The sequence below is a fragment of the Ambystoma mexicanum genome, chromosome 14 (assembly GCF_040938575.1).
Source record: "Ambystoma mexicanum isolate Mex_15411 chromosome 14, UKY_AmexF1_1, whole genome shotgun sequence".
NCBI lineage: Eukaryota > Metazoa > Chordata > Amphibia > Caudata > Ambystomatidae > Ambystoma > Ambystoma mexicanum.
Genome location: NC_090940.1, coordinates 411,524,556 through 411,543,287, shown reverse-complemented (window position 1 = coordinate 411,543,287; position 18,732 = coordinate 411,524,556). Strand labels below are relative to the sequence as shown.

Below are 18,732 nucleotides of genomic sequence, written 5' to 3'. Positions count from 1 at the left end.
GAGCAAGGTATATTGCATGGTGGTTGTGCTTTATTGGTGTAAATGAAAAGTTGGGGTAACATATTTTCGTACTACCATACTTTTGTTTCTTTATAGTAACAGCCTGATTCTGTTACAGGGAACCAGCCATGGAAGAAAACCCTGTAACTCAAAAACCAAAGTAAGTAAACGTGTACTACATTTCACCTTTTTTTGTGTGTTCTAGTCTGAGGAAAAAAAGTTGTTGCTGGAACTACACGCACACACCATGCTGTGGAACAATAGATCATTGTTTTTCAGCCAGAATGTGTTTTACAATCTTCGTTTACTGTTTCAAAGATTTCTTTAGTAAAGTGTATGCCTTTATATACATTGCTCCTAGCTCATGCCTTGGTTGCCCAGTGTTTACTAGCTGAGGAGCATATTCAGTCGAATGAAAAGACAGAACGTTATTTTCTCCAACCACACCATTAATGTGCCATGCTGACTACTTTCTGCGAAACCGCATTTGCCAAGCACGCCCTCTTGGTGTCACAAGTCTCTCCCCTGCTTTTGTTGTTTGCATGCAACCTTCTGTGATGTCTTTTTTTCTCACGGTCTGGGATTTGTACAAACCCGAACAGTGGTCCTCGGATTCCAGCGTGAGGTTCGCTATCCACTTCTGGGAGTGTTCAGAAGTCCAGGATGGATACCAGGAAGGAATTTTTTTATTTATTTGCATTTTTAAAGCGCTCACACAGCCCATGGGCATCGAGGCGCTGTTACAGAATTTTTTTGTTTGTGGTTGTCTTAGTTGCTTATTTATAACGCGCTTAAATACCCAGAGGTTTCTAAGCACGGACCCGGGGATCGAATCTGTGTTGCTTTGTGTCGTCTTGTTTCCAAGGCGAGCACGTTGCCACTGAGCTAATCTCCCGAGACATGAAGTTTGCACTCGGAGGCATGGAACGCCGTGACCCGAGCGCGGAAGAAAATCCATGAAGATCGAAGGTAAGGTAGAGGAATGGGAGGAAGGACAGGGGATTTAAGGAACCGGGAACCAGGAATCAAAAGAAAGCCCTGAGCGAACTCCGGCAACGCACGTCTGACTACAGCAAGTGGTAGCGTTGAGACGCGCAGAGCTGCGGGGGCGTGTCTGTTTTGTAGAGCGTGGAGCGTAGAGACTGGCCACGAGCATTCCGTTTCCAGCAGCCATGTTGGAAGGACCACTGTATTCAATCCCCTATGGATCAGGGACCAGGAAGTCCAGAAGTCCAGAAGGGATGCAGACGACGGTTCATGACACTTGATGCACATCCCACCACCATGCCCCTAGTCCCTCGCCAACTCACACTCCCGACCTTTTCAAAATGCGTATTGTTGTACAACTTTCCCTTCTGCGTGTTAAACCTTTGATTGACCCTGGGCTGGGGTTCTGCCACCTTTTGGCTTATCAGTTATTTTGTACTCCAACTAGTCTATGGTGGAGCATAATGGGAGGGCCAAAGCCTTTGAAGGTCCAAATTGTGAAGACCGCTGCTCTAGGGCCTGGAGATGTCCTAAACAGTGTCCAGTTTCCCCCGGTACAAGACACTGACCTCAGTTCATTTATACTCTTCACCCAACTACCGTTCATGCTACCAAGTGCAGAGAAATGAATGGCAGAGGGACACCTGGATTAATAGGTCGTTGATTTTGGTGAACTACCGGGGACCAACTACAGCAGTCGGAATGAGTGGAAAACCTGCAGCCAAAATAACTGTTACAGGAGGGACTAGATCGGGCTGCCCTCTACCCACGCTGATCTTTGCTTTAACTCTGGAACCATTTTCGGGGAAGGTCAGAGAAAGTGAGGATTAAGGGGATAATGGCAAGAGGGGAGGAATCTAAAATATCGCTGTATGCGGATGGCTTAATGTTAACTATGCAGGAAGTATGCACGTCACTGACGGCGTTAAGGGAGGAGTTCTTGCGGTCTTCTGTCCCAAATACTGTGGCCTCAATACATCCATACCTCCAAATGAGGTAAGGCACCTCTTGACGATATGCACGATTTTTAAATGGGACCAGGCAGTTAATCTGTGAGTTCAGATCCCCAATACCACAGTAAAGATATTTCAGAGCAACTTCTGCTACTATTTAAGGAACTCACTGAAGACCTGGATAGCTGGGATAAGCAGACCATTTCATGGTTTGGTAGAATAGTGGTGATTGAGATGAACTTAAAAGGTTTTCTCCACTTTCCCCATTTTAAACACTCACATGCCACATCGACCACTATTCTTGGGTAAAATAACACCAGTGATACATATATGTAATACTGGGAAGAGGAGGGCCCAGGAGGATACACAGAACAACCATGAGAACCACTGTCATAGTTCTAGTTGTTGTACAGTGGGGGAAAACAGAGAATAAGAAGCGAGGGAAAAGAAGTAGTAGTAGCAATAGCAGGAGTAGTCGTGGCAGTAGAATCTGAAACGGCATTAGCTGGAGTAGGAGGAATCATTGCAGGAGAGACTAGAGGAAGATGTGAGATGTGGAGAATTGTGAGCAGACAACTGAGAAGTTGGGCGATTGACCCGTGTGCGTTAGGGGAGGCAGATAACTGAAAGGGGACCACAAACCGTGTACCCAGGGAGCATCTCGTATGTAAAGCGAGCCCAAACTCCCGAACCAACAGAACGCCAGAAGCTGTGTTGGAAAATTCACCTAGGGAGATCCGCGTACAGAAAAAGAACCACTCTGACTTCGGAACCCATCGTCAAAGACGTATACTGCACAGCAAAATCAAGAGGGAGCCGGAGATGCGGCGCAGAAATGCTCCTTGAACAGACATGGGCTGGCTGGTGTCGTCACCGCTGCAGAACTGCAAGGCTGAACCCTGCAGCCCCAGGGAGTGTAGATTTCTGCTTGGTATACGGGTGCAGTTGCCAAGCCAGGAGAGGACACCACAGGCTGGGAGGGACAACAAATCCCAGTGGTAGCCCAACGGTCCTCCCGGTAAACTGCATCTACAAGTACCGGTTTGGGAAGTGGACTTTAGGTGTCTGGGCCCCAATGAACTTGTTGAAAGGGAAATACTGACAGCACATAGTACTGCACTAGACGAAAACCTGTATAAATAACTGGTGGGGTGGGCAGACAAACCCACGCCATAGGAGAAATAAACCTAGAAAGCAACAGTCGCGCATGCTTATTAATAACCTCCTACTCTTCCTCGTACCAGTAATTTGGAGAAGGCACAAACCGGGGAATACTTGGCAGATGAATGAACCAATTACCCTGGACTGATAGACTAGTTATCATTTATGCAAACGAGAGAGAAAGGACATTTATAAGAAACATAGTGACTCTCAAAATGAAAGGGTCTTTTCTGAACTGTGCGAAACATTACATTTGGAGCATATTGTTTATTTTTGGAACTACAATTTTGGAACCATGAAGTGAGACTGCAGGAGGCCTGCCAAGATACGTTTTTCTTTTTTCTCCCCCTCTATACACATTTTGGTGAGTTTTTCAATGTGAGGGCCAGATTAGGTTTAGGTTTTCGACACAGGATGGAGAACTTTATTTTGGACATTCTGACATCGAGATTAGTTTTTTTTTTTTTTTTGTTTTAAGGCAGGAAAACCCCTCCTTATGTTTGGGCTAATGAGGCATTTTTCCAACCCCTATTATTATTTGAATAAGCGTATTTGGGCAAGAAACGCACCACCTGTGTCCGTCTTCTATGTCCGACCCCCCCTCACAGATGCTTCAGGCAAAGATTTTCCAATTTATGTTGGGGGTGCGGGGTCGGGGGCAAGAAGGCACATATACCAAGGAACTGTGTGTTGCAGGAGGGTGAGAAATGGAGGCTTGGGGGGGGGGGGGGTCTCTGATGTTCATTGAACTAATCTAGTGGCGCAGATAATGAGGGGGAGAGGCCTGGAACCTAGATGGAAACAAATGAAGACATTGTCCTAGTTTACCGCTCTCCCAACTTCCCTTTCTGAATAGAACCAGATATAAAGAAGAGTGTCCCATACTGACCTAGACTAAAAATACGATTCTGTACTGGAAGAGCGGCCCGAAGATTGGGTGCTCCAACTGGGATGGGTCCACCCACACTTATTTGGGCTAAGCCGGAATTTCAACCAGGCAAAACTAAGGAACGATTTTAGGGAATAGATCAATACGGTGCGGGGGGTTGACTCAGGGAAGTTATGTAAGGAAGGGCGACCGTTGACTTTCATAGAATGTAACACTGTGTTCTAAGTTGATAAGAACAAGCGTATCAATTTGCACAATTGAGACAATGGACCTCTCACTCAAACACTAATGTTGGGAACTTGAGGGAACTAAATTCGCTAGAGCTCACCTACCCAACTGAAATGAAGGTCTCAACATTGTACAAGTTGCTAGATCGATTTCAGCCCTCGGGAACGTCTGCCATATATGATGACTGGGAGCAAGATTTGGGGCTGGAAATTAACGAGGAACCGCACCAGGGCTTGAACGCAGAGATCCTCAAGATGTGCAACTGACAAAGCATGCGTGGTTAAAATATATTCTAGGTGGTCTCTGACCCCTGTGAGAAACCTGAAGGTGTCTTGCCCGCTAGTCCCCAGGGATCTGTCATCCAGGTGGCCAGGACACGGCCATCGCTTTTATATCCAGTTCCTGTGGGTGGACCAATGCGGGAGGATCACCTAGATGGGGAGGTCTTCAGGGAGTGTAAGTGGGACACCGGATGGCGAGACGCGGGATACTGTATCCCCTTCCCTATAACACCTTTTCCTCCTCCTACCAGGTAGGATACTTAGAAACTCAAACCCCCCCTTTCCTGACACCAACACTTCCTCACAGACAGCTCACTGTGAGAGAAAGCGGACTAACCCCTGAGCCGTATACCTGACCTGTCCCAGCACAAGGGTCAGGCAAAGTTAGGTAATTACTGATTATTACATACACCTTACTTTCATCACACTTCTCCACACAGATAAAAGGCTGAGCACGAAAGCACACTCTTAGCAAGGCAAAGCACACAAGGAAGTAGAAGTTCCGAGATGGCAGTTTAATGCAAGGTGAAAGATGGTAAGAACGAAGCGGATTGCAAGGAGGCAAATGCCCTTTACCTTTTCACCGGCAAACTGCATCTTTCATGAGCCCTCACAAATAGAAAGCGTAAGACCCGGAATTGAAGGTAAGAATCCTGCATTGTGTTTTGCAGGTTCCCAGGGCTCTCCTGCGTTGATACTCGAGGCGAGGAAAAGCAGTTGCCGCCATGGTACTGTTCTTGGCTCCTACAACAAAGCAACACAGCTGGTGAGTTGGGGAGACTGATACCAGACCGGTATGTGTGGAAATCAAGGTTGCAAGCGGCAAAATTGTATTAAGGCAGCAGATAAGTGAATGAACTTTGAAGCTAAAATACGATAACGTAGACAAGAGTGGTCTGGCATCACATGGGTGCTCATTCGAAGGTTTCGGTCAGGTATCCATCCAGAAGGGCGCAAACTTTAAAGAGAATTGTGTAATCGAAGTGGTCCTGCAACGGGTCAAGCCAAACCCTGTGCACATTTGAAAGTCTTTGATATTTGATGTAAAATTGTCCAAGCCCGGCTGAGGGAGACGAATGATGTAGAAAGGATCTGAGCCCGGTTGAGGTGGTCCGGGGTGGATATTGAATCACCTGATGTGAAGCACTGTGAAAATTTGAAAGGGAAAAGAACTTGTATATTTGGTTGCATCGGGCTATTTGAGTGAAGAGACTTTGGGAAGCAAGGAGGCTTACACTCCGGAGGCCCTGATGCTGATGAATGAACTGTAACCTTGTTCTAACGAAGCCAGAGACTGTGCTATGCTCGAGTTAACTGCCTTAGCTCATGCTAAAAACATGCGGAAGAGAGGTTAACGGCCTGAAAACCTGACATATCATTTTTGAACACATTTCTTTTTATAATATTTCCACTCTGGTGCGTTGTGCTGGAGAGAGTACCTGTATTGAAGAGAAGGCTGTGATTTCTTACCCGGCTTACCCGGCATTGCGAGCATCTATTGCGCTCTTGCCGGCATCATTGTCCTGCCGCGCTTCCTGGAGGAGGCGGGGCTTTACCTGTCACGTGTCCTGATCACGTGATTTTGAGGGGCCTTCATTACACAGAGGCTACCACCCTTGCGGCGTTAAGCCCGGCCGCGGAGTAAAGGGCGGCGCATTCTTCGGCGGCAAGAACTGTTTTGCTGCTGTTTGGCGCTGGGTCCTGGTCCTGTCTTGGCACTCACTGGATCTGCTGTCAAGCTTAGATCTCGGCCTCTGGTCACTTCCAACTGCAGTTTGTGCGCAGAGTGGTGCGGTATCACAAACAGCATGACAGTACAATCTGGATCAGGGGGCCAGGTAGGGCCACAAACAAGACGAAAGACCATACAACAACGGCGGATGCAGAATCCATGGACAGCTTTAAAAGCAGACTCTGGCCTAGAGACATCCAAGGTAAGCTCAAAATCAAGAAAAAGTGCATCTAAGCAATTAGTGGATCCTTGTCTACAATTCGAACACATTGAGCACACTGTTCCATCAGTAGACTGTACAACCCCTTTGACAAACACTAAAGATTTGGAATATTTACCTAAGGCGTCTGTACATTTATCTACTGTAGAAGCTGGGGCTGAAGTTGGGGACAGACATGAAACTATGTCAACTAGCCTTTTTGCCCCGTCTGATGAAATGGAAACTTTAAATAGTCTTCCGGCACAAGTATTGGCTGATTTACACGTCGCTGATAACTCTTTTGTTGCTCCTGTAGTTTTTGATGTTGTGCAAAAATATCCAAATAATTCTGGAGATCTTAGTAGATCCAATAGTGAACCAGAGAATGTCGGTGAAGTTGAAGTGACAACTACCTCTGAAGCTACGGAGGGAGTGGCCGTTCCCTTTGTCACTCCACTACAAAAACCACTATTGACTCTGCTCAACCTACCTTTATTCGACCGGAGTGCTCTAGGAATAGATTCACCACTTCCAATTCAATCTGAAATAGTAGATGTATTTTTTACTGCCCATGAATTAACGGATGCACAACTAATGGAAGCTTCTCAAGACGAGGATATAAATGAAGTAACAAAATGCACAGAAGCACCAGAAATGATTACTCATTCGGTTGATAATGATGACACAATCTTAGCTGGCTCCTCGTCAGTGATTAGCATGACTAAAAAAACCCTTCTAAATTTAAACACGAAAGATCGGTTTCAAAAACCTACACGAGTGGTCAATGCAAAAACAACTACACAGATATCACCACAAAGTATTTCTAGGCACTCACGGTTCCGATTTGATGAAGCTGATGTAACGCAACGATCAAGCTGTTTTTCATTAGGACGAGAGAATCAAAGTTCTCAAGCGAAATCATCTTGCAACGTCCATAATCTTGAAGTAGAAGCATCAAAAATATCTCGAGAGAAACACAATGTTGCTCAGATGGGGAAATGCTATATTACTGGTCCACTCTTACAAGAAAATTGCTATCTACATGATGAAGTTGAGCAAGATACGAGTACATGTACAACCAAATTAAGAACTCACATGAGAATTTCAAAGAACTCACCAAGAAAGAGTGGATCACGATTGAATCAATTGCAATCTTTACAAGTTCCTGTGACGACCAAATTTGGGAACTTGTCAACAACACATAATTCCAATTCAGAATCAAACAATCTACATCCATGTTCAGCAGATAAGACTGGAACTGAGTCGAAACCAAGTCTCTCCTCGGCAGCAGCTATGCAGATATATAACAATGTATTAGCGGCCTCGTCTGCAGCTCTTTTGCCATTTTTGAAGATGTACGAGTCTCTTCACGAATCCCATAAAGATCAGACCTTACTCATAATATCATTAAAGGAAAAGATGGATAGTTTTGACTTGGCCACAAATTTTCTGCAAGCTCAGTTGACTCAGGAAGCTGAACGTACACTGCGTTGGCAAGAGCGGCTAAGCGATCTTGCCGCACGCCATCATTGTCAGAATTACTCTTTATCTGATGGCTTGCTTGATGCCGTGAAATGGATGCGCCACTCTTCTACATTGATGAACTCTCAAATCGAGTCACATAAAAAAGGATTAACCATTGCAGGGAAACCTGATGCAGTATCGAAAATAACATCAAAAAACTTAATTGAAGGTGGGAATAAATTATATGAGCAGTCTCTAAATGGAACAGACATGGAAATGACGTCTATGACAATTCCTCAAACAATACTGTGCCCTGATGCGGACTTGCCAGCAAATAATATAAATCTTGATACTTGCTGTACTGTTCCCGCTTTAGCACAAAAAAAGAGCCAACAAATGGAAGAAAAAATTAAAAGTGCTGTCTCCCTGATGCCCTCGATGTCTTTTGGAATTTTCCAAGGATCAGCCAAGTCAATCGAGATTACAACAAAAAAGGGCGACTGCACACTAAATCGGCAAAACCAGCGCAAATCAGTGAAAGAAAAAAGGAGGCCTGTCACTAACAAGGAGGCACAGCCTCGGAAATCACAAAATTTTATTCGATATGTACCCGCAGATGCTAGGCTGGGCTTGTTCAATCGCTCCGAGACATCTAAATCAAGTGTTCCTAATACTATACATGATCTAGTGAATTCTAATAAGGACCCTGTGCGCTTTGTAGCTCCCTCTAGCAAGCGTCAAAGAGTGGACTCAGGACCGGAAAGTATCAGATGTCACTCTTCAGGATCCTCGATCAACATTTGTGATCTGTCTACATACTCGGATGACACATTAAGTGATCGACAAACTTTAAATCCATGCATGGCTCCTGAAACCCCACATGTTCCACCACCACAAATTCTAACATCTGAGTTGCAAAAATATAGGAGTTCTGAATACAGATCAACGGTGACTGAGAAAAGTTCGAAAAACACACCATCACTCTTGAACCCCAAACAACCAAGAACTCAAAACAATAAACAAGTTCATTACCTCTCTCGTGCTTTCACATCTTTGAAATCAGACAACAAAACCTCAAACTATAAATTGAGACTGCAAAATCTCCATCAAGAGGATGATGATTTGAATTTAAACCGCAATAATGTGATGAAATTATTTTCTTGCATTCCATCACTTCGAACAATCACATCCGATGATATAAAAATTGTGGAGTACGCAACTGAGCGGTGTTGTGACCAAGTGCTCTTGCACATTTCCTCAGCTTCTGTTCGTAATACTATCCTGAATGCCTCTGACGAACTGTTGATGTTTGGATTTGATATATCGGTTGAACCAATTAGTTCTGGTTCAGAGACTTCTACGACCAGTTTGAAGAGTACCTCTCATAAAAATTTAGAACAAAGATGTGCTAATTTATGTCGAGAAATGCAAATTCCAGGCTTCCAAAGATCATGCACAAAGAAGACCATCAAATACAAAACACAAAACAACAAAAATGCTTGGCACTAGCCACCAGCAATTGAAAATGAAAGTATTCGGGAATTTCTGTCCTGGAATACGAGAGGATTTACTCATTTGTTCAACCGATTTGATGTCGAGATAAAAAAGGTTTTTGCCATCTGCCTGCAAGAGACATGGTTAAGCGATCCACCAGCAAGAGATGGCTTTGTGATTCTCTTAAACCCCGCTATTAAAAACACAAAGGGTCGTCCTTCCTCTGGACTGTTGATGATGATTAGAATAAACACGTGGTGGTGGCTTATCGACTCTTTTAGTTCTAATCCATATGTGCAAGGAGCCTTACTTCAAACAAATAAAAATATGAATATAAGGAAGCACCTGCTTATACTAAATGGATACTGGAACCCGAAAAAAATCAGCACAAAATCGTTTCTGGATTCAATAAAACATCTTATTGACAAAGCAATATTGAATTATAAGAACGTCTCAATAATTTGCGCTGGAGATTTAAATTGTGTGTGGTTCAAATACGACCAAGTTAATCATGTGTTTAAACTATCACCAAAAAATGAAGTAAGTAGTCGAGCGCACTGTTGGAGCCACGTATTAGGAAATCGCAACTGTAAAATGGTAAATGGTCATGTGCCAGGTGATCAACCGCCAAAGCAAACGTGGTTGGATCATAATGCACAATCGATCATTGACTTTTTCTGGGTCTCCCAAAATCAATTTGAAAAGGATTTGTCACTGTTAATATCTCCTATGTCAAATAGTGACCATAACTTGTTGCGGTTGGCCTGTCCAGTGGAATGGACAAATGAAACAAGAATTCATGATATACCACTTTCTGTGAATGCTGGCGGAAATCGCCTTAGGATAAATGGTTCCAAAATACAAAAACTAAATCGGAAGCTACTCTATGACAAATCAATGTCGGTTGATTATGTTCCCTTGCTTTCGGATTTCGTCACTGTAAGAGCCTCTAAACTGGTTATGGGACAAACACATAAACATTTGTCATCAACATTATTGACGCTAGCAAAAAAGGCCATGCGACGTGACGTGAGGAAATTGAAAAAATCACGTTTTGCAATAGAATCCATCAAAATTGCAATAAAAAAGCGTCGACAATTGTATCGGAATTGGCTAAAATCCCAAAAAATGATTATTGAGCAAGACAAAAGAGAGCTATTAATGAAACAGTTAGTCCAGAAAAATTCTCGAGAAATCTGGGCAATCCTGAACACAGGAAACTCAAAACATCACTCTGATTTGTCAAATGGGATCGATGCGTCACAATGGGAACTTCATTTTACTAAAATCTTCAGAAATTCACAGCATGAAGAAACAAGATCTGCTGAACATAATTTGTCATCATGGGACATGCAAATCTCAGCTGAAGATATAAAAGCAGTAATACGGACCCTAAAAAATTCACATGCTGCTGGTCCAGATCTAATAACTAACGTAATGTTGAAAAAAGATGAAGATGAATGGGCAATGTTCATGGAATCATTGTTCCTACGATTATCAGAAACAATGACGATTCCAGTGTCTTGGCGCGAAGCAATAATAGTTCCCATCTATAAAAAGGGAAATCGGGCAGATCCAACTAATTATCACCCGATTGCCCTGTCAGATACTATTGGGAAAATATTTGCTTCATTTTTACGCCAGAAGCTGGTACAATGGTCTGTTATGAAACAAATTCCGGACATACGGCAAACAGGTTTTACCAAAGGAGTTGGTGTCGAGGTGAATCTCCTATTAATGACTATTTTGAAAGTTTAAGAACTAAATCACGATTTTATGTAGCTTTCATTGATCTACGGGGGGCTTTTGATAGCATCAATCGATCAAAATTGTGGCAAAAATTGGAAAATTGGAAATGTCCCAGTAACTTAATTGAACCTATAAGAGCGTTATACTCAAATACCGTCATCAGCATAAGGTTGAATAACCAAGGCACCTTATCTAATCAGATATCTACAAACATGGGCGTGAAACAAGGCTGCCCATTGGCTGCCGAGTTATTTAAACTGTTTATTGCTGATATTCCAGCACATCGTAAAAATGTAAGATGTTTTCCGCCTATCTTAAATAATACAGAAATCCGATACATCATTTACGCTGATGACGTGGTTCTCTTAGATAAGACCCCGATAGGTTTACAAAGGCAAATAACAAATCTACATGACTATCTAAATAAAAATGATTTGGTATTAAACACTGAAAAAACCAAAATAATCATCATTGGTAGGACAAATACCAAAAATCAAAATCAATTTAGATGGAAAATTGATGATAAACATCTGGAAGTGGTAGACTCAATAAGATATCTGGGAATCTCATTTAACAATTCATTGTGTGAACAGCATTGGAAAAATGACATGACAAATCGAATGATTCAGTTCAGTAGTCAAGCTCAGTTGTTGTATAAAACATACGGAAAATTTACCTTAACCCCCGTACTGACATTTTATACCCAAAAAGTAGTTCCAGCAATAACTTTTGGGTCTGAAGTGGGATGGAACATTGACATCACCTTTTGGAATAAATTAGAAGGCATTTTTTGGCGGCGAGTTCTGAGGATACCGGCGTATATCTCAATGAAGCAGTTAAGATATGAACTTTCTTTGAATTCTCTTCATGCATGTGTCATGTGGAAATCCTTGATGGCTCTGCGGAAAATGATCTCGACGCCAATTCCACCAGCTTATCAAGTTTTCTCCTCCAGACCAGGTACAGGAAAATCAATTCTCCTGGAAGAGTGGAAATTATGTATGGAACAGATCCTAAAACAAGCCGATTTAACAGTAGAAGCTTTGGTAACGAGACCACAAGCCGTGAAAAAAAAATTTGAACTTTCATGTTGGATTCAAAATAATGACGAACGTCTAAGGATGCCAACGACTTTAGACTCCGGGTTAGGAGCACATAAGTTAGGAGTACCATGTCGCTACCTAACAAATTGTCCCTCCCGACATCATCGTGAGCAATTTCTACGTATTCGCTTAAATTAAATAAAAACCAAGGCGATGATGTGGCTTCGTCATTTAAAAGAAGTAAATGACAATAAGTGTCGCTTCTGCCTGAAAGAAATTGAATCTTTGGAATATTTACTTACAAAATGTACTCAGATCATACAAAAACGAACTCTGCACTTGGGAAGCTTCAGTCCAGTGAACTTTGAATCTCGGGACTGGTGGTCATATGCAATGGCTGGCAGTTCAGTGAAATTAAGCTGTGCTGTGGTAGATTTTATAGACTCTTTAGAGCTGGAGGCTTTTTATGATCATTGATCGAAAACTGGTTGTCTTCCTTGTTTCTTTCTTGTTTTCTTTTAGACAAGATGCTGAAGTGTCATTGAAAATACTGAACTGTATGTTTAGTGAGGAAACTAACAAAACTCTTTATGTTGTAACAAAAGTCTGATGCCACAGTGTGAGCACTGAGGCAATCAAGTCTGAAGTTTCAAATAAAAAAAATAAAAAAATAAAATATTTCCACTCTGTTTGTATTCATCAGTAAGGATTGGCAATAGTTATTTTTAGTATAAGCCCTTTTATTTTGACAAGACACTACTAGGACTGCATTATTATTATTTGATGGTCGTATCTTCCTCCCATCTGTAGATTTAGGGTTAGATAGACGTTTATATCGCCCATATTTGAACTTCAGTAAACACCCTTGAACTGTGGTCACTTGTTTCTTACTGTTGATGCCTTTCTTTACAGACCCACAGTGGCTGAATAAGGTAGATGCTTCTTTCTCTCTGCAATGTCGGAGAGGTCACTGATGCACCAGTGTGGTTATGTGGTAAGGTGCTACATTTTTGGAAGGAGGTACTGCAAAAAGGTGCAAATTGGAGTAAGGCTGTGAGCCCCTCCTCAAGGGTTTTTCCCGGCCTGGAATATAAATCGAGAATAAGACGCCTTCACAGAATAACAGTCACATAGATGGATTTATTTAGCATCAACAAAGCGCCCGAGCAGAGGGAGGCGTAAAAGTATGCTTTGTTTGTTCTCTCTGACTTACTTACCATCTTTTGCTCTCTAAATACAATTTCTTTTCAGCTGCCTTAGCATGACAAATGCATAACACAGGGTCCTCGAAAGATAAATCACTGGTAGGGTGAACAGAAGCTTGATGGGTTATCGTCGAGAAGAACAGAAACAGACCTGCAGAGGAAGCTCAGCATGTGTACCTTTTCTATCCTTAGCATGAGGCCAAGGGGGAAGGTCACCCCCTGCTGGTATTTGTGCGTGCTATATTTACTGCAAGCTATTTCCTAGCTTGAGATTAGTGCCTGCAACGTTACTCACACAGAGAACTTTTGGGATGCATGTGGACCACAGCAAAATGGTTGTGTGACATTTTAACAGGGAAAGAGAACTGGTGTTCATTTAATGTATATTTCCACAAACTGCCCTTTGAACATCAGTTCTACTATATGTGGTATCTTATAAGCACAAGTTTCAGATATACAGGTTGGGAAGAGAAAGGAGGCTTGGTACTAATGTCAATGGGCATTATTTCTTGCATTGCTACATCTTGCATTATCAATGCATTACTAACCGATACAGATGAAATGGGAAGTTTGAGCAACCAGGCAAGTTCCTGGCAGAAAACCGGTAGACAATGTAGAAGAAAACAGGCCCCTAAGAAAAATAAGAGGACATTTCATTAGGAAGGCACCAATTTTCCCGCCAAAAACACTGATGATGGACCAAAAGGAGCTGGTAAGATCCCATGTGCTAGTAGGCATGTGAACTTGTTCAGCCATACGATGCAGCTACTTTATTGCTTCGCAAACAGAAGTGGAGGTGTCGGGCACATCGACCAAAGTAATCTGCTCCTAGGATTTTGCATACGCCACCCTTTTCTGCAAGTATCCTGTTTAAAACCAACCTATTTTGCAGGGCTACAGGGCCCCCTGTAATTGTACAGTGATATTACTCCATATTTCAGTGGTGTCATTGAAACACTTGTGTATAGGCACGTTATAAATGCCATATCATATGTCATATCATATCATTAATGGTTGCTTCAAACAATCTGACCAGGCGACGGATATCCCTAGAAATCATGGCAGGGCTAGACGAGGGGATTATGTCTTTAATGAGATCGCCAAATATTTGTGCACTAGTGTCACCTGAATAACAGTTCTGCAATGCCTGCTAGGGTTGTCAACATGGGGGTCTAATGGATATGGCTGGAAATACAAATCCTAAATGTCAACAGCCACTCCAATGTGGTGGTAGCCAAGTGTAAGCGTTAAGCCCACAAATGAAATCCACTGAGTCTCCAACATAAAAGGGAACATCAGTGTTATCTCTAGAAATGGTGAATATCATGTTGCAGTTGGTGCTATATCCTAGGAACTTGGAACCATTGTGCTCAATTCAAACGGCCCCTGCTATGTTGGCGGCCCGGAGATGCAGGTAAGGGATGGAAAATGAATGAGGGTTATTATCCAATAGCTGTGTAGTAGGTAGAACCAGGCTGCCGTAGTCACAAGGCTAGCCTGGGAGAAAAAACGTATCTGACAAAGGGAAAGTAACATTTGGGAGAATAACACATTTATAGGCTCCTTTGCGCAGCATTTGTCGTTTTAATTGGTCATACAGAGAGGAGGAGGAAGAATGCGAAGCATAGCAGATATTGGCTATTCCCTGGGCTATTCCTTAGATATCGTTTCTATATGTAATATAGTTCTGTGTGAAGCAAAGAACGGGACGGGTAACTTGCGGTGGGAGCCCTTCGTCTACAAAGGCAGGAACCTGTAAGCATACATAACAATTGCTGCCTTGAACCATCATGTGTGTATGATGCAGAAGTGTAACAAACACATTTTTGCTAATGAATTAACAATGATAATGCTGGTCAGGGGGTAAAGTTACCATAGTAACATTAGGAAAGGGTGCAGGCGTAGGTTTTATCAATAGGGGCAAATAATATCACATAATACAAAAGCCCCAAGCAGGATTCAAAACCAAGAAAAAGAAGGCACAATCTCGAGCCATACCATTTTCTGTCAGTGCATAATATGATAAATGTTATTTATAGCGCGCCTATACATAAGTGTTTCAAGGCTCGACGAGGCATGGGAAGGGTACAAGGGGGGGGCAAGACAACAATCTTACTAGGCCCAGTGACCTTGAGATCGTGCAAGTGCAGGGAGGGGAAAAAAGGGGAGAATCGCTGGGCGAAAGGGAGGGGGAGAAGTGCAGGACATAAGATCGACAAAACACAAACAGAGCGATAGAGTAAAAAAAGAAATATAAATAAATTAGGAACTACATAATTTTTGTAGGGCATTTGTCTGTTGTCATGGGAAAAACAATGGAGAGGCATGGTCAGTGTATCCGTGGAGTTGGCAAATATATTTTTGCAGTGCCCAAAATACCTCACCCCCACGAAGTCATTTTAAAGATGGTGGTCTTGACCACTGAGGTAGCTGCGCTCTCCAGAGAGTTTTCCCAAATACATTTTTCATTGACTGTTTTCATTAAAGTTTTCTTGGTCTCAGATTATAGCATGGCCCCTCTGTTGGTCCTACAACACCTTTTGGGCACACTGTAGCTGGAGAAAGCAATCTAAGATCCTTTTTTCCAGCTGATGTTTCTAAAGAAGAAAAGACCAGTGGTGCGCCTTCCTCAGGTTGCTTGTGCAGCAGGAAGGGTAGAGTTGCTTTCTTCACATGACTGGTATGTATCCAGGCTTTTTGTCTGTCACACGCTGCTATCTGTATTGCCAGGAGCACCTGCACCAGCCTTTTCCACCTGGGTTGCAGACCAGATGTATGTTGAAAGTTCTTAGTAAAAATACAGTCTCCTGGCAAAATAGTGTGTATCGGCTCCTCCGGGGGCTGGGGCAGGCAGTCCTAGACCTGTTTATGAATAATGGACAATTATTTAGTAGGCTCCTTACAATAGGCAATCAGCATAGAATAAGGCATATCAGACAGTTTCTGTAGGTGAGGCAAGCCCCACACATTGGCTGGGAGGGCCATAACAACTTCCCGGGGAGACAATCCTACTCCAGAATGTGCAACAGCTCTCAGAGAGAGTAAAGCTAAAGGTAAGGTTCCCACCCAGCTTTAGTTGCTACTTGCACACATTTTGGATAATTTGTCTTTTAGTGTGCCATTACAGCGTTTCACTAAACCTGCCGCCTGTGGGTGATATATTGCATGAAACGTTTGCCTTATACCCAATGCCTGACATACCAGTTGCATTGTTCTATTCACAAAATGAACCTCATTATCGCTCCATATGGAGCGGGGCAGACCATATATTGGAAAATATTCCTTAACAAGGGTTTTGGATGTACTCCATGCAGTGTTCTCTCAAGGGAAATGCCTCTACCCGTTTACTGAACATGCAGATGATTAACAAAACATATTTGTATTTCTGAGAGGTAGTCCATTCTCCAAAGTCCATTTGTAGTGCCTCAAATGGTAAATCTTGAGGGCCAAAATTATCCCTTAGTGCTCCTTCTGCCTTTCCAACATTGTGTGTGGCACATATAATACAATTATTTACAAACGCTATTGCTGCTTTGCAAATATTTGGGTTTGCTCCAAAGTGTAGTTAATAAATTAATCGTTCCATCCGCCCCTATGTGAGCCGCTCCATGGGCGACTGATCTCATCATGGGTGCATATTTGTTTGGTAACATCCATCTCCCCTTGTTTCGCCTGTCCACCCAACATCCATCCTCAAAAACTGCATCAAGTTGCCATTGTTTCAATTCCTGACATGTAGGAGATGTTTTGATACTGACAATAATGCCCAGTGTATTCTCAAAAGGCGAATGGTCTGCTGTGCGTGGACCGGAAACAGAAATGAGAGAGTAAGGAGTTTGGGCAGTTGTCTTTGCAATTGCGCCCGTAAATGCATTGCCTTTGCCTACATGGTCAGTTATTTTCTTATGTGCGCTGCATTTGATTATGGCAAGTCGGTTGGACCAAGCCAGTCAATTGAGTAATTTGTGAATACGTTTGCCATGGTGAATTTTGCTTCTATGGTAGGTAAGTGTTAGGCAGAAACCTGTGCAGTTCCCTCTGGGACCACTGCAAAAAGTTTAAGTCTACAGGAGTTAGCAGTAAACCCAATTGGTAGCAGTCTGCACCACCCAGATTTACCTGGTAACTGTGGCTGAGCAGTCAAACCTCTCTCAAGAAGAGTTAGGCAGTATACAGAGTATTCACAATAGGTCAAGAGAACACAGTTGAACAAGCAAACACGGACCAGAGCTTGGTGTAAAAAGAGATATAATTATTTATTTAAGCACATCTAGATAAACACACTGGCACTTTTGTTTAAGCAGTTCAGAAACACGATCGCTAAAAGATATACACTTCCTTCAATGGATGATAGACAACTCTTACAAAAAGGTAACACTTATTTCCAGACAGTGGTGAGCGCTTAACTAAGATGACACTCTACTCAAACAGGTTAAAAAGGGAGAGAAAAGGCACGGCAAAGATAGAACAGATCCCAACACTTTTGACAGAACACCGTAAGGGGAAAAAGGCAGGTTAAAACCGTAACGTCAAAAAATTCAAAAGGGCCGGACCCGCTTTAAGAGGCTCCGGTCGAAATGTGTCCAGGTCAAACGGTTCACAATGCACAAAAGTCTTGTAACAGGTTCAAACGAAAGGAGTTGGACCAAAGAAAGGGACCAGTTAGATGGTCAAGGCGGCCAGCCCAGTCCAGAAGGTTAAGGGATTATTATTACCTTTTAGCAATCTTTAGAAAGGGAGGCCTGGCAGACACGGTACCTTGAGATGGCGAGAATGCTCCAGCGGGGGCAGTTGTTCCTGGTAGTGGATGCGAGGCGGTGCTTCGTCCAGAGGAAGAGGGGATCTCGACGTAGAGGGAAACGGGAGTCCGTCGCACTACCAGGGCAGAGACCAGCCGCTGAGTTCTCACTTACAAGGAGCGGTCCTTCTTATTCGCGGTCCAGGTCCAAGTGGCTATCCAGCTGCCAGGGTGCAGAGCACAGGCAATTCGACCACGAGCCGTCCGGGGATGCGAAGGAGAAAAGTAAACTGGTTGTGCCCACCAGTCAAGGGAAGAAGACTCTCCAGCCGGGAGATCTCCTCTGTCGTTGGGAAGAGGTGAGTCGATTCAGCAGGGCTCCACTGGTGGTGCCGTCGTTGCAGGTCGGCTCGGCTTCTCCCTCCTTGGATTCTTTAGGTCCTGTGGGGACTTCTGAAGTTCCAGTCCCCAAAGCCGTGCTTTTATGCAGAAAACCCCCATTCACTCAGCCTAGCTGTCACTCAAACATGCTAAGTGGTGAGCCGGCCGGCTCACCCCTTGGGCCAATCACTCAAGAGTGCGACCTGAGTTACTAAGGTAACTCAGGCC

The 18,732-nt window shown here is 43.3% G+C and overlaps 1 protein-coding gene across 2 annotated transcripts in view; it reads left to right on the top strand.

The window, feature by feature from the left end:
* The window catches only part of KNL1 (kinetochore scaffold 1), a 1,870,945-nt gene that overhangs the window by 50,335 nt on the left and 1,801,878 nt on the right, over window positions 1–18,732 (top strand). For both annotated transcript variants that reach the window (XM_069637560.1, XM_069637559.1), the window contains exon 2: window positions 119–160. In XM_069637560.1, the coding sequence (XP_069493661.1) occupies window positions 129–160 (32 nt within the window). In that variant the 5' untranslated portion in view covers window positions 119–128. The remainder of the gene's footprint in view (window positions 1–118; window positions 161–18,732) is intronic.